Below are 16488 nucleotides of genomic sequence, written 5' to 3' on the forward strand. Positions count from 1 at the left end.
TGCTCCCACTCCTGGAAGGTGTGTGTGTAGGAAGTGGTACTGCAATTAAGGTCTGAGAAACTGGGACCTGGGAAGGTAGGAGCAGGGGGTGGGGAACCAGAAATGAGGAGACCAGAGATGAGTGGCTTTTTAAAAACTTGTATATGAACCACACTAACCCTCGCACCCTAGTCCAGTGATGGTGAACCTTTTGAGCTCGGCATGTCAGCATTTTGAAAAACCCTAACTTAACTCTGGTGCCATGTCACATATAGAAATTTTTTGATATTTGCAACCATAGTAAAACAAAGACTTATATTTTTGATGTTTATTTTATATATTTAAATGCCATTTAACAAAGAAAAATCAACCAAAAAAATGAGTTCGCGTGTCATAGGTTCGCCATCACTGCCCTAGTCAGTGAGACAGGCAGTCGGAGAGAAAGCTCTCGCCCTGCAGTCCTGGACAGCTGATGGTGTGTGTGGGGGAAAGGTAGGGGGTGCTTTCCCAGGGAGAATCTGGTGGAGCACTGAGCCGCCCGCTGGGCTCTGGGTTCCAGCCAGAGGGGCTCTCTGGGCTGCACTGGGGCTGTCACCCAGGCAGCCACGGGCCACATGTGAAACCAGCAAGGCACCACTTCGTGTCAAGCTCTTTTCACCGTCACCCTGGGAATTCCAAGCCAAACACACATGTAGGACATCTGTTTTCCGTGTTCTTCCTTTGGAGCAGCAGACGTGGTGGTTCTGTTTGAGACAGGAGAAGAGGAAAAACCAGATATGAGCTCAGAGTTTGAGAAACCTATCATGTTTCTGTTGTAGCTGCTGAATCTGCTCTTGTAATATTTACTCCTTTGTGATTTTTCAATGAAATGAATGAGTTTCTTTTTTTTAGGCAATTTCTTTTTTTTTTAATTTAACTTTGTTGAATGTATTACAGATGTCCCCTTTTTCTTCCACATGGACTCTCTCCCCCTACTTCCACCCCTCCCCGGGCCCTTACCACCCTTTTGTGTGTCATTCATACATACATACAAGTTCTTTGGTTGATCTCTTCCCACCCATCCACACCCCCCACCTTCCCTCTGAGATTCAATAGTGTGTTCTATGCTTCCATGTTTCTGGATTTTTTTTTATCAGTTTATTTTGTTCATTAGATTCTACATATGAGTGAGATTATATGATACTTGTCTTTCTCTGACTGGCTTATTTTGCTTAGCATAATAGTCTCTAGGTCCCTCTATGTTGTCTCAAAGGGTAAGAGATCCTTCTTTGTCACAGCCGCAGAGTGTTCCATGTTGTAAATGTACCAGAGCCTTTTTATCCACTCGTCTGCTGATGGGCACTTGGGCTGCTTCCAGATCTTAGCTATTGTAAATTGTGCTGCTACGAACATAGGAGTGCATACATTCTTTCTGATTGGTGTTTGGGTTTCTTAGGATATATTCCTAGAAGTGGGATGGCTGGGTCAAATGGCAGTTCCATGTTTAGTTTTTTGAGGACCCTCCACACTGTTTTCCGATTTCAGTTTAATGTGCTCCTCTAGCCTAGGACTTCCCCATGAATTACAGACCATTTTACCCACCCATGTCCTGGACACCTATCTCCACTTAGATGTTGGTGGCCGCAGATTCAGCATGTCCCCTGCCCCAGTCACACTTCCCTAAACCTGATCCTCTTCAACTCTTCTCCCTGTCTTCCCAGTCTTAAATGGCACACACTGTTCCCAAATTTCTAAGGGGCCCTGCTTTTTAAGGGGGGTGCCTTGTCAAGTTAGAACAGGCCCATCAAAATGCCCATGTTCCTGTCTGGGGAACTCTCTAGCCAAGCCAGAGGGAATATGCGCACAACCCCATGCTTTGTAACCACAGACATTGTTAACAGTGTATGGTCAGTCCTCACTTAACGTTGTAGCTAGGCTCTGCAACTTTAAGTGAAAGTACACTTTATAAAACCAGGGCTTCCACCAGCTAATTGATATAAACCAGAGTTCCTTCCTATGGCATCTCACCAACATTACAATAATATGTTTAATGAAACGGCATTATTCGAGGGCCTGTTGTAAAAAGACATTCTTCTCCTATTTCAATACAATTTATTTAAAGAACAGGCCACTCTTTTCCTTGTTCATCTCTTCCCTTCATGGTAGTTACCCCTGGAACATTCTAAGAGTCTGGGCTATGGCCATCTCTCTCTGTCCATCATCCTCATGATGACCTATGCTTAAATAACATTCCGGGTCAGGCCATTCTTATTCTATTTACTTACTTATTTATCTTTTTTTTTTTTTTTTGCCATAATCATACGGTGTATATTTCTATACTGGATAAAATCTAGCTCTGAAAAGCCTCTTGGTCAGAGTGGCGAAAATGACCTCTTTGACTGTCGAACCTTCCAGGTCAGTGGAAACTAAAGAGACAACTAAATGCACTGTGACCCTAGGCTGAGCAGAGAAATAACATTAATGGGACAGTGGAAAAATTTTGAATAAGCTCTAAAGGTTAGGTTACAGTATTGTATCTATACAATCTATGTTAATTTCCTGATTTTTATCATTAGACTGTGGTTATACAAGCAAATCTTGTTTTTGTAGAAAAACACCATTGAAGTCTTTAAAGAGGCATTATGTCTGCAACTTCCCCTCATATATTCCAAGGGAAAAAGTGTATGTGTGCACGTGTGTGTGCACACACACTTGGAGGGAGAGGGGGTGAATGGTAAAGCAAGGTAGTAAACCATTATTTGGGCAATCTTGAAAGGCATAGGTCATAGAGCAACTCTTGTACCATTTCCCCCACATTTTTTGCAAGTCAAATTATTTCAAAATCAGAAGTTTTTAAAAAATTATCTTGACAGGTGGCAGAGCTAACCAGGAGGAGATCTCCAAACTTGGAATACTTCTGGGCCCTCTGAGTTCAGTCTGTTCCAAACCCAAGTCCAATTGTTGGGTTTCTAAGGACACTGAGTTCTCCTCTTCCTTCCGGCCAGATTTCCCCTAAAGTCCTGTCACTTAGCAGAACAGACAGAATGTTTTCTTCTCCTGGCTGAGCTCCCTGGTTACCTGAAAGCTCAGGTCTAGGTCTTTTCCCAGATTCCGTCCTGCAGCAGCCTCTGTGGAAGCCTGCGTTCCTCTTTGATATGTCACTGTGATGCACTTTTTCTCTCTACTGAAGAGCTAGATGCCGGGTTTATCCACTGCAACATGTGTCAGTCAGCATAGAGTAGGTTATGCTGCAGTAATAAGCTGCCCCTGAAGTTCAGTTTACTCAACACAATAAAAGGCGATTTATCACTCATGCGACATATGCAGTCTGGTGTGCTAGGGGTTTTCTGCCCCTCCATTAGCCAGGCTTCCTGAGTGACTGAAGTTTGTTTCTAAAAGAGACGAATGTTGCTTACACTTACACTTCACAATCCTACATTGTGTGAGAAGAGGTAGATGTATTTGTAACATCCCTGATGATTCTCACAGTGCTGCCTCTTAGCAGTTAACAGAGTGAGAGACATTGGCCAAGAGCATTTCCTCCTCTGAGACTTTCCTGCCCTCTGACTCCCTGTCCCCCAGCTCCCAACTGTGACCGGCAGAGGCTTCCGTCCTGCCCTAGCATCCTTCTGCTATTGTTACCTTGTGATTTTGTCTGTTGGATATATTTTTATGAACGCCACAAATGCTTATTGGACACCTACATCAATAGAGGGCACCTGTCCTTTGTCAGACACTGTCCTAGGTTCAGGGAGATAAGGATCAATCGCACTTTGACTCTGCCCTCGTGGCATCTCCTGACTGGTCATGAAGAGAGAGAAGAAAACAGACACTTTAAATTTAGAGGGCAGAGCTAAGCACAGACACTGGACCTTTAGAGGGTTAGAAGAGACCACCTGGTCCTTTTGGGAAGAGGGAGGTGGAGAGCGGTGGGAGGAAGTAGGAGACAGCCCTCTGCTCCATATAAACGCTGCCCAGGTTCTCCATTTGTCATTCTCTCTGGCTGAGAACAGGGCAGATGATGCCAAATGTGCCAGTAGGTGGAGTTAGAAGTAGTGGTTTCAGGGCTATCAATGTGATCTGTTTGGCACACAAGAAATATTTATTAGGCATCTGCTGTAATACTAAGGTTAATTCTACTTACGTTTGGGTGATATTTTATAAATCAGGTTCCCCTGAAAATTATTGGCTCCTTTTACAGACTAGGACACTGAGGCATATGACTTGTTGGGGTCCTTAAAGGTCCAACTGCACAACTTAGAACCCAGGGTCCTGATTCCCCACCCGGCACGTCCCACTGCGCCATCCTGCTGTGACCTTGTTGGAGACCCTGCCTGCCCGAGCATCCCGCAGTCGAGCCGAGAGTTATTCCCGCTCCTGTGATGGATGTGGTGTAGTTACGTTGATTTCATCACAGCCTCGGTCGTGCCTGAGCAGGTGACTCTAGAGCTCCCTGTTCTCTGGCTTCCCGTTGGACTAGTAATGAGAATGAGCAATGCAAGACAAGAGCACCCTTTCCGGGGGTACCATATATACTCCAGGAGATCACAGCTGCCAAACAGATGCTCTGCTGACTCACAGCTGCCAGTGAATAGCCAGCTCTACGTGATGTAATTGCTGGGAGACTCGGCAGGATGGGAGAGTGAAGAAGGGGCCGGCTCCCGTCTCTCTCAGCAGAATTCTCTGGTCTGCTGCAACCTGCAGCCAAGGATGGGATGCTGAGTTTCCGGGACCAGCACGTGGACATGTGAGGGCAGGCCAACTGTCTTATCATTTTCATTTGCTGAAATTTGAAAAGATTTCTGGTCTTGTGCTAGCCTTCCATTGGTTAAATGAGATAATGTACGTAGAACCCTTGGCACATGGTAAGTGGGCAATACATGGTAACTTCTGTAATAGTAATAATTGCGGTAATAATGAATTACTGAAATAATAGGGCAATAGCATTAGAGCAATGACTCTTTAATAATGATGGTAATTATATACATAATAACAGTATAGCAATCAGTGGCCTGGGTGGGGGTTTTTGTCTGAGTGCTTCTCCCAGTGACACATGATAATAAAAAGCAGACTTGCCCTGGTGACGTGGTTCAGTCGGTTGGAGCATCACCCCATACACCAAAAGGTTGCAGGTTTGATTCCCAGTCAGGGCACATACCTAGGTCTTGGGTTCGATCCCTGGTTGGGGCATGTATAGGAGGCAACCAATCGATATTTCTCTATCCCCGCCCCCCTAAAATCAATAAAAACATCTTTGGATGAGGATTAAAAAAAAAAGGCAGACTCCATCAGAACTCTTTACTTTCCACCTAGTTTTGCTATAAACCTAAAACTGCTCTGAAAAATAAGGTCAATTAAAAAACTGTTTAAAGAGGAGGAAAAAGAGAGTAGATTGATGATAAGTTGGTGTTATTATTTTTCAGTTCTCAAAAGAATACGCTCTTTTGTTGCTTCCACCCATTTCTTCTACCCCACCCTTGGTACACCACCAACAATGACAATGGTTATTTTTAAATTGGCTGTGCAGATATTCAAATAAGTAGCATGCTAAAGAGACAGTCAAGTTGTTAGTCCCATGATGCTCAGTTGGTCAGTGTTTCTCTATACGGAACTGGTATAACTGCCCTCCAAGTACGGCTGGGACTGAAAGCCAAAGGTGTTGGGTGTGTGGCTCCCTCCACTGAGTGAGGCAGGCACATCAGCTCCCCTCACTGTGCGGCTGAGCGGCATGGCAACGAGAGGGCCCCGCAGAGGGCACCTACCCGGCCCTAGCACCTAGGGAGATGTCCCTGATCCACAAAGCAGGGCAAGTCTTGTGCCCAGTGGGTTGGCTTCCTTTCCTTTGCTTAATAAAAGGTCTCTTTCCCTCGAGTAGGAAAATGCCCAGCTAATCAGAGAAGTGGAAGTAGACAGGGTCTCTGCGCTCTCCGAGGACCAGGTGCAGGCCATCAAGCAGCTCTGGCTGGACCCAGGAATCCAGGAGTGTTACGACAGGAGGAGGGAGTACCAGCTCTCAGACTCTGCCAAATAGTGAGTACAGAGCCTCAGTAGGCTGCCCCGCGCTCTCAGGCAAGCATGCTGCATGTACCTCACAGAAGCTTCCCACCTAAAACCGGCAGTCTCCCCGTGGATCCCAGATTTCTCTCCTTGCCCATACCCACCTGTCCCAGCCATGTCCCGAGCCTCTGTCCTTTTCAATGAGGCGAAAGCAGATGTGGTGTTCCCTTGGTGGAACTGATCTCATTTGGGGTGCTGAAATGATCTTAGAGGAGGACTGCATCTGCTTCTGGCTTCTACTTTCCTCCTCTCCACACCTCTTTGCCTTCGGATTTCCTGATCAGTAGACTCAAGGTCCAATTATCCTAAAATCTAAAAATCAGAGTTTAGATCTCAATGCTATAGGCCGGCAATGGCTGGTCATGTGCTGCCCTCTAGTGGGCAAGACCCAGGGAGGAAGTTCAATCTGGGAGCTCTTGGTTTATTAACAACTTGCAAAGACCTAGACACAATTTTTTTTTTTTATCCATAAAGCTCAAGTTTTAAATGTTATCTTTAGAGTAAAAAAATTAGATGGGCCTGTATGCAAAGGGTCCCAGGGAGATGACCAGAATTTAATTTTTTAAGAATTTCCTGAGGCAGTGCCTCAGCCAGACAAATCACTGGAAAATCTGAATCTCAGTCCTTCTTCAAGAGACAATTCCTGCAGCTCAGCTCTTTGCCCCTCGGACCATATCACCTTCCATCTTCTGAGGGCTCCGAAGTCCTTTCCCAAGACGTCCCCTTCCCTTCAGGTGCTGTCATTGCCCTCGGAGCTGGTGTGGGTGGTGGGGATCCACTCCCATCACCTGGACCAGGCAGTGAGCAGGAGAGGAAGCTGGAATCTTACCTTTGGGGTTGGTCCCAGGCTGAACGTTTAATCCATTAATCGAAGTTCGCACAGTTGATCTGAGCTCAGGAACATTTAGGTGCAAAGCAGGAAAGGAAATACAAGGAGTCCCGCTAAGGTGTTGGAACTTCAGAAAAGAGGCAGAAGGAAGGGAGGCAGTTTCCCAAAGAGGAGGGCAGACTGCAGGTGACAGCTGGGAGCCAGGGACAGCCTGGTCAGCCACGGCATCCCAGCATCTTCCTGGACAGAGCCTAGCATCACTTGCTGAGGCTCTTGATGTGGATCCATTTGGAAAAGACCCATTGGAGGCACCATAAAATTCAACAGAACCCTGAAATCTGGGGCAGCAAGTATGAGAAGAACATTGAAAGTGACTAGATTGGTGGACAGAGTTGCAGCAGACAGTTGCCCCGCCTTTGGAACTGGGGAGACTAGAGACAACTGCATTTTCTTAGTCCAGGTCAGTGGTTGTCATCTGCTCTGCTGGTCACGTCTGATTATTTGGACAGGTATTCACTGCACAAAATGTGAGGTGTGCCTGCCACGGACCAGGCACTTTGGTGAGGGTGGCAGGTACAACCAGTGCTCTCTGATGTCAAGGAACATTACTTACACCTGTCTTGTTTCTGGTGGAACTAGACAGGTATAAGTAAAAAAACTACACATATGGAAGTCAGTGACAATTAGCCTTGGGGTCACTTATTGGGACACAGGGTAGTTTGCAGTAGGCTGCTGGGCTCGGAATCAACTCTGTCATTGACCAGGGCCTGAGTTAGTTGTTTTACTAAAAAAAAATTTTTTAAGCCTTAAAAAAGGCATTTTTAAGTGCCCTCTTATTTTACCTCAGAAAAATGATAACTGTAAGCTCAGGGATTTCATATATGGCAAAAATAACCCAAGACAAATTTTGGTTTATTTTAGATGTTTAATTTCCCCATGTAACAGGAAAACCTTTCTCATTGTTATTTCGAACTTCCTGTTGGCCTGTTTTATGCTTGTGTTTTCTTAAAAACTCCAGTTCACTCAGCAAAGTGCCGGAGAGCAGCATCCTCAGCCAATGTCCTTGGCTGAGGATGAGTGTGGGAGGGGAAGGGCCTTTGGAAGGCAGGGGGTTAGACTCTACTGTTCCTCTTCCTCTGGCCATGATGGGCTAGAACCAGTCGGAAGTGATCCACAGGTTTCCCGAAGGCTCATATGGGATCCTGATCCACATTCCTTCTGAAACAATTGCAGGAGGGCTGGCTCTCAGAGTCATTGATGGACCCCAGGAATCTGAGTGGGGGTGGCTCTGAGCTGGGGTGACTTCCTGGAGTGGGATGAACACTTCTCCATTCTGTAAAATGAGTCTCAGCAACTTGTTTTCTGATATTGCAGTTACCTGACTGATATTGACCGGATCGCCTTGCCGTCATATGTGCCGACGCAGCAAGATGTGCTTCGTGTTCGCGTGCCCACAACTGGCATCATCGAGTATCCATTTGACCTGGAAAACATCATCTTTCGGTAAGAATGTCCCCCTGGTACAGTCCATTAAGAATTTGTCTGTGCAGGTTTGGAAGTCCCCCAAAGGGTTCTTATCTTTCAGGGCAATGGGCCCTCTCCATCACAGGGTTTTTAGAATTGTGGTCGGTGTCAAGTGCTAGAATAGGGAGGAACCCACCTTTCTCTTCACCCTGGATGCTGCCCCTTCTTCCCTGTAAAGATGTGTAAATGCCCTCTGTCCCATTTGGGAAAGATGTCAGGGGTCAGGCAGGCCTTTGCACGTCTATAAGAGAGCATGCACTTCCGGAGGGCGAGGGGCCCTGTCTGAAGGGATGGCTGCCGCACAGGGACGCCAGCCGCTGGGGGACAAAATGCAGGCTCACTGTGACCAGATCCTCTAATTAGATAACAAATGTTCTAAGTGAAACAGCCCGTATTTTAAATGTTAACTCAAAAGCTCTTCAAAACACTACATTGGCCAAAGAGAATACATCTACGGAGCAGAGGCCTGCCTGACCCCAAGATGTAGCATTCAAGCTTGGGATCGATCCTATGGCTACAAGGCCCTGCAATCTTTCCCATGTGCGACAGAGGGCACTTACACATCTTTACAGGGAAGAAGGGGCAGCATCCACCTAATGGAGAAAGGATTTGTGGATAAATCAGAGGCATGAAAACAGGAAGGAGCAAAGGCCTGGAGGAAGCTGAGTGACCTGGAAGACTGGCTGTCGTTCTGCCCGTTTGGTGGCTGGTGCCTGGCCCTCCAGTGGGTAGAGCAATGCCCAGGGGAGGCCTGTGCTTTCCACCTGGACAATTGCAGCTTCTGAACCTGAGTGACCTCTGCACCTGCTCTCAGTAACGTCACTTACACTCCGTCCTCCTCTGCTGGGAAACGCCTGGTGGTTCCTCATTGTCGAAAGCAGTGGTGCTCACACCTTTCAGTCTCAGGACCCCTTTTCACTCCTGAAGATCGCAGAGGAAGCCAAGACGTACTGATTTCCCTGGTGGAATGAGCACACCCTCCTCCAGAGCCACGAACCCAGCCTTTGAGACCTGTGTTTCTGTTGGACAGGATGGTGGATGTGGGTGGCCAGCGATCTGAAAGGCGGAAGTGGATCCACTGCTTTGAGAGCGTCACCTCCATCATATTCTTGGTTGCGCTGAGTGAATACGACCAGGTCCTGGCTGAGTGTGACAATGAGGTATGCCAGGTGGGGAGTGTGGGGAGCTGTGGAAGACAGAGACCTATTTTTGTAGTTTGCAAAAAGCCAGCTGGCTCTGCCATTAGACTCTATGCCTGATGTTAAATTGTCTTGCTACTCAAAGTATAGAAGCACGGGCGTCACCTGGATGCTTGTTAGAAATGTAGACTGAATACATCAGAATTTGCATTTTAGCAAGGTTCCAGGTGATGCCCATAAACACGTAAGTGAGGATCACTGACCTGGAAACCTGGTTCTCACACTTGGGTGCCACTGGAACTCCATGGGTACCTGACAGAGAAGCCTGGTGGATGGAGTGTGCGGCCTGAGCGTGGCATCTAATCAAATGTGCTCCAGCGGTGGAGCCTCTCAGCCCTGGCTGCACACTGAAAGCCCTTGGGGAGTTTTGAAAAAGTACCATCCTTTGGACCCCACCGCAGAGGTTCCTATTGCTGGGTTGGGGTTGAGGTATCTTTTCCAAGTCCCCTAGGCATGCCCATGTGCAGTCAGAGTTGATCAATGCTACTTCTAGCAAACTTTACCTGAGAATAGGCATCTCCACCTGCAGGGCCTTCCATAGTCCCCAGCTGGGCTGGCTGTTTGGGGCCCTCCTGGAAGGCATGAGCTTGGGCAGCTGGGACTGACCCACCCCGCCAGATGTTCAGTGCCCTCTATGGGGTCCACTACGCTGCCTGGCCAGTGACACTGACCACCACAGGCACTTCTCTGTGAGGATGGGGCAGTTTCTGCAGGATACCCTCATCCTCCCGTCATCTTCCCTCCTACCTCTTGACCCTGTTGAAAAATGCCTCTTGCTTCTAGGGCATGAAAGTAAATCAGTCAAGAGCTCTATCCAGGATTAGGTAATAACCATGAACAAATAATATCTTGTTTCTTGAGAGCAGAATTTTCTCTAAGGAGCACAGTTACATTAGCTAATTAGTGGACGATCAACCCATTTACTAGTGTCATTGTGCAAACAAGAATAGAAGCTTTGGCTGCCACTTAGCTCTTCAGTGGAAAAAGTTTTTTAAAAGGAAAGCCCGCGAGTTATCAATATGAAAAATTAGCTCCAAATTTGTCTCAAGAAACGCAAAAGATTAGTCAGGTGGACAAGAACTTCAGCCTGACGTGCTAAAAAAACTGAACATTTTCTCCTCTCTTAAAAAACACAGGTATTTGGAGAAAAACAAAGTGGTTGCCACTCTAGACTCTTCCCTCTGGTTGTAGATATGAATTGCATCCTCTCATTGTGCTGTATAGGCATCACTGTTTTCATATGTTGTAGTTTCTTAGGGGTTATTATTGATAAGATCATAATAAATTTTAAAGAAGCTTTAAAAGGAAGAGGGATTTCCTGTCTGGCAATAAATTCCATATCTTAATCCCTCAAAATATATTGAACAGGACTATGAACCCATGTTTCTGAGAGTCGTGGGAAAACAGAAACTTATGGCACATCCCTCCCAAGTATTTCTATTGAGCACAAATCTAAATAAGATTTGTACATGCCCTGTCTGCTCTCCATAAATCAGGAAGTTACTATTTTATTATCCTGCATAATTTCCACCAGGTCCTACTACTATCCAGGCTTGGGAAAGTATTTAAATGTTGTAAATAAGTATCCTCACCCATACATTAGAGATCCCGATCCCCTTGCCAGCATACCGGTATCAACTGCATGGGAGGTGTGCACAGGTGCGCTGGGCCCCTTCTCTCCGGCGTTTCTAAAGGTGGTGGCCCTGCTGAAGAGCCAGTCTTCCTCTCTTTGTTCCCCGACTTCTGACACAAAGTCTGGAGGCCATACCCAATAGAATGGGTGTCTCAGGGCTGACGTTGTGAACAGTCCTAATAATGACACATAAAACTTCTGTCAAATCCGGGCAAGAACCTTCCTTTTCCACGTTGCACAAAAGCCTTTCTGATACCTTACATGTTAATTTGTGCTAGAGTTGAGGCGTGATTAGAGAGGGTGGGATGGGGGTGTTCACCAGCTTTGGCAAGGACAGTTACCCCCCAGACTCCAGCTGGGTGAGGGGGCAGAGGGATAGAACCAGTGATGTGACATGTGTCCCAAGTACTGCTTTTCTTTCTAGTTAACCCTAAGTGCCTCTTTCTCTCCCTTAGAACCGCATGGAAGAGAGCAAAGCCCTATTTAAAACCATTATCACCTACCCCTGGTTTCTGAACTCATCCGTGATTTTGTTCTTAAACAAGAAGGATCTTCTGGAAGAGAAAATCATGTACTCTCATCTAATTAGCTATTTCCCAGAATACACAGGTAGGTCTCCATCTTGCTGACATTAGTCCAGAGTTCTAATGGCTCCCAGGGACTAGATGGTCTGCCTCTAATGGACTTCCTCGCCATTCCCACCTCCACACATGCTAGCCCTTTGATATCCAGTTTGTTCCCCAGGACCCAGCTCAGGCAAGTCCTCCAACCCTCACCCCATCTCCAGCAGGTGCACCTCCCTCTCTCCCTAGTCGGCTCCTGATGGCAGAGACTGTGCCTGACTTACCATTGATTGCACTCCCAGTTGGTCAGAGCACCTGGCACTTCTTATGAGTAGGTTAAAGTGTGGCAGCTCCTTTGCAGACACAGGGTGGACACTAGGTTCCTCGTCTACATGATCCATCCAAGGCAGGGGAGTTCGTGACCCACTGCTAATGATTTTTGGTACCGTAGGTCTCAAATATTACCAAGTCTGACATTGATATTTAGAGGAGCAGTGTTGTACTGTGTTGGCCATGGAGTATAGCACCCACGAGCTTTAAAATCAGACATGGATGCCTAACAATGTTAGTTCCCATATTCTCCCTCTTCCCTCTCCTAGCTCACTGCTGCCTGCTGAGTTAGTAAGAGTGATCTCTCTTCAAAAGGGGTCCAAGTCAGAAAGCTAAATTGGGACCCTGTGCTTCAACACATTGCCTCAAATAGAAGTTTTAGGTACCAGGGAAACTATTTCCTAGAACTAAGATAGCTTAAGGAAAGATCCCAAATAAGAACAAGAGGACACTGAAATTAATTTGGGGGAGTACCTGGTGGTGAGTGGCATCTTTCTTCTTTATCCCTCTAACTGTGCTCGGAACCAGGACCGAAGCAAGACGTCAAAGCCGCCAGAGACTTTATCCTGAAGCTCTATCAGGACCAGAACCCGGACAAGGAGAAGGTCATCTACTCCCACTTCACGTGCGCCACGGACACGGAGAACATCCGCTTTGTCTTTGCTGCCGTCAAGGACACCATCCTCCAGCTGAACCTGAGGGAGTTCAACCTCGTCTAAACGCTGCTGCCCACACCTCACCAACCAGAGACGGGATTCACTAGCCCCTCGCTTTCCTTCTGAGAGCTTCTGTCATGCGCCATCCCAGCTCCCTGGGCAGTACCGCACCAAGTCCGCCCTGCAGGCCACAGGGACAGAGATGGGCCACGGAGCTTGTAAGACATTTGAATTTAGCAAAACTTTTTCAAAGTCTTGATTTCAAAATTGTTTTTATATTTCTTTTCTTGACTTTCGGCTTAAGATTTTGTGTAGTGATTGAATTTGAGGTTTTATAGAATTTTTTAAAAAGCCATCATAATTTACTGTTTTTATAAAGAAATAAATTTAAGTGTGTTTGTTAATTTAGAGATCATGCCTTGAGACCACTAGAATTAATTTGTGTAACTTTGTTTTAAAAAATAAGTTTTAAGCTTTATTATAGCTTGTCATTTTGAGAGCATTTTAAATTGTTTTTCTCTCTTTATGCTGAAAAGTGTGATGCTTTTAACATGCCACCAAAGATTTTTTAAAACGGTTATTTTTTTGTGCTAACTTTTTAAGTCAAATTAATGATATGTTGGTATCTAATTTGGTTTTCCACATTTGGATCACCATGAAGCCAAAGCTGACATAAGGTAAATGGGCTCCACATAGCACCTATGTTATCCTGGTGAAAAGTGTATGTGACCAGGCCTTATAAACTTATGAAATGGCTAAAAGCCCCAACTGTTTAACAAATGTAATGTAACCCTACCAGAGGTCTGATGGCCATCACAGATGTGCTGTCTGCACCACGTGGGCCGTGCCTTTCTGAGGAGGCTAAGAATACACCATTCTGCCATTAGCGTTGTACGTTGTGTTTCTTTGAGCTCATGGTTCTGCTCCTAAAAAGAAAAATGCTGTCACCTAACAGTTAACTACTCAGAAACTTACTACATGTCCTTGTGGGCGAGGAAACGTAATTTTGCCCCTACCTTCTTGCTTTTGGGCTGGGACCTGTTCCTATAATAGGAGAGAGATTAGCAGGAGAAAAGATTAATACATGCCTGCCTCCTGTAACCATGGGAGACACCCAGGGAAACTGAGTCACTCCCTGAAAGTGGCCCAGGCCGTCACCTTAATGTTGGGGGGTGGGAAAGACCTGTTACCATGAAAAGCACAGTAAACAGGGTAGGGTTGATTTGCAGATTTAAGTTGGTGCCTTCTATGAGTTTTATCTATTGTAGAGTCGTTCTCTTCCAGGTATGGAGAGGGAAACACCCTTACACATGGAGATTTCTCTTACAAATGTCAATTTCCTCTACGAAAGGGTCCCTACTTCTACATTCCAGAGTTTTCCTATGTCTCCTATTTCTTAAAAATAATCAGCTCAAAAAAAAAACCCTTATGCAAAAGCGGCATATTCTGGGTGGTGCACTCTGCTCCCCTGCAGTCTTACCTCTGAACCTTCACAGGAAACCCACAGTCCAGAGGCTGAGCTGATAGACAGCTGGGTTGTGTCCTTGGATGGGTCTCTTAATCTTGAGAAGAGGTCAGTTCAGTTAAATGGCTGTATCTCATTTCAGGAGGCAGTGTTGCAGGTGGGCTCCCAAAGTGAGGCCTATAGGGTGGGAGCACTCAAGATATTTAATTAATATCCGTTTGAGTCCCAAGCAGCGCAATTGCGCTGCTTGGTATTTCTCGACATAAAATAAAACAAGCGCTATCACGCTGTTTGGGTCTTTTCGTACTCATTTAGAGAAAGCGCGGTCGCGCTGTTTGGGATTCTTCGACAGTGTTTTTTCAATACCCCCTGGGACTCAAATGGTTAATAAAACGTGTTTCTGTGGAAACAAAGGGTAATAGTTGGAGCAATTATAAACTCATTCTGAGCCAGTCAGAAGGTCTCTAGATGAAGCATCTTTTACAGTTTGAATGTCTCTGATGCCACCTGGTGTTCTGTCAACTTTCTGAGTGGCCCACACAACAGGCACAGGGAGTGTCCAAACAGGAGTCATTGGCATATCAGATTTCTAGGAATTTCATAAAATTTGTTCTTAGCAATTCTAAGTCAATAGAGTGGGGGGAAAAATTGGAAATGCTAATTTGTAGAGTTGTAGCCAGATTACCTGAGGAAACTAGAACTCAGGATCCAGCCCAGTTTACAGGTAGAAAACGAAACCTCAGACAGTTAGCAGGACTAGAATCAGACATTCCAAGATGCGTTATAGTTTCTACTGAAGCATCATTTTTCTCCCCATAATCATTATCCCCAAGTTTACCAAAGATAATTACAGTATACTAATTTGTTTGCAAAATAAATCTAGCCTCAATAAACTTGGTTTGATGGTTTACATAGGTGCAGCAAGAATAGTGATTGACCAGATATAGGCATTTAAAAATCTGCTTTGGATACATGCAAAAAGATGAAACTAGACCACCAACTCACACCATACACAAAAATAAACTCAAAATGGATAAAGGACTTAAAAGTAAGATGGTAAACCATAAAAATACTAGAGAATCCACAGGCAACGAAATCGCAAACATATGCCGAAGGAATTTCTTCTCTGATACTGCTCCTAGGGCAATGGAAACTAAAGAGAAACAAATGGGACTACATCAAAATAAAAAGCTTTTGCACAGCAAAGGAAACCATCAACAAAACAACAAGAAAGCCCACTGCATAGGAGAACATATTTGCCAATGATATCACCGATAAGGGTTTAATCTCCAACATTTACAGGGAACTCATGCAACTTCACAAAAGGAAGATAAACAATCCAATCAAAAAATGGGCAATGGACCTAAATAGACACTTTTTGAAAGAGGACATACAGAAGGCCAAAAGACATATGAAAACATGCTCAAAGTCACTAATTATACGAGAGATGCAAATCAAAACGACAATGTGGTATCATCTCACACCTGTCAGAATGGCTATCATCAACAAATCAACAAACAACAACTGTTGGAGAGGATGTGGAGAAAAAGGGACACTTGTGCACTGCTGATGGGAATGCAGACTGGTGCAGCCACTGTGGAGAACAGTATGGAGTTTCCTCAAAACACTAAAAATGGAACTTCCACTTAACCCAGTGATTCCACTTCTAGGATTCCACTTCCAAGAAGCCAGAAACACCAATCAGAAAGGATATATGCACCCCTATGTTCATAGCAGCACAATTCACCATAGCTAAGATTTGGAAACAGCCTAAGTGTCCATCAGCAGATGAGTGGATTAAAAAACTGTGGTACATCTACACAATGGAATACTACGCTGTGGTAAAAAAAGAAGGAATTATTGCCATTTGCAACAGCATGGATGGAACTGGAGAGCATTATGCTAAGTGAAATAAGCCAGTCAGAGAAAGATAAATACCACATGATCTCACTCATTTGTGGAATAAAGAGAACAACATAGACTGATGAACAGGGACAGATCCAAAGACAGAGAAACAGTGATCAGACTATCAATTCCCAGAGGGGAAGTGGGGGAGGAAGGGGGTAAGGGGGAGAGATCAACCAAAGGACTTGTATGCATGCATATAAGCCAAACCAATGGACACGGACAACAGGGGGATGAGAGCATGAGTGGGGTGGGGGGGACGGGGAGGTTGGGGGTTAATGGGAAATGAGGACACATTTGTAATACCTTAACCAATAAATTAAAAAAATAAATCTGCTTTGCTGGAACTTTTCATAAGGAATCTCAGAT

The 16488-nt window shown here is 45.3% G+C and overlaps 1 protein-coding gene and 1 long non-coding RNA gene across 2 annotated transcripts in view; one reads left to right on the plus strand and one right to left on the minus strand.

Moving 5' to 3' along the window:
• The window catches only part of GNA14 (G protein subunit alpha 14), a 147711-nt gene extending 131447 nt beyond the window's left edge, over positions 1 to 16264 (plus strand). The window contains exons 3-7 of the mRNA XM_070431466.1: positions 5834 to 5988; positions 8219 to 8347; positions 9399 to 9528; positions 11656 to 11809; positions 12622 to 16264. Coding sequence (XP_070287567.1) covers positions 5834 to 5988; positions 8219 to 8347; positions 9399 to 9528; positions 11656 to 11809; positions 12622 to 12812 — 759 coding nt within the window. The 3' untranslated portion in view covers positions 12813 to 16264. The remainder of the gene's footprint in view (positions 1 to 5833; positions 5989 to 8218; positions 8348 to 9398; positions 9529 to 11655; positions 11810 to 12621) is intronic.
• On the minus strand, positions 321 to 12552 carry LOC139021171 (uncharacterized). Its single transcript, XR_011473407.1, has 4 exons — positions 11197 to 12552; positions 9196 to 9554; positions 6120 to 8327; positions 321 to 722 (listed from the first exon to the last, which is right to left on the minus strand). It is a non-coding gene; the product is annotated as an uncharacterized lncRNA (long non-coding RNA).
• Positions 16265 to 16488: the final 224 nt, after the last annotated feature.

Source organism: Myotis yumanensis, unplaced genomic scaffold (assembly GCF_028538775.1).
Source record: "Myotis yumanensis isolate MYYU_CA2020_CCGP unplaced genomic scaffold, mMyoYum1.0.hap1 SCAF_12, whole genome shotgun sequence".
Classification (NCBI taxonomy): domain Eukaryota; kingdom Metazoa; phylum Chordata; class Mammalia; order Chiroptera; family Vespertilionidae; genus Myotis; species Myotis yumanensis.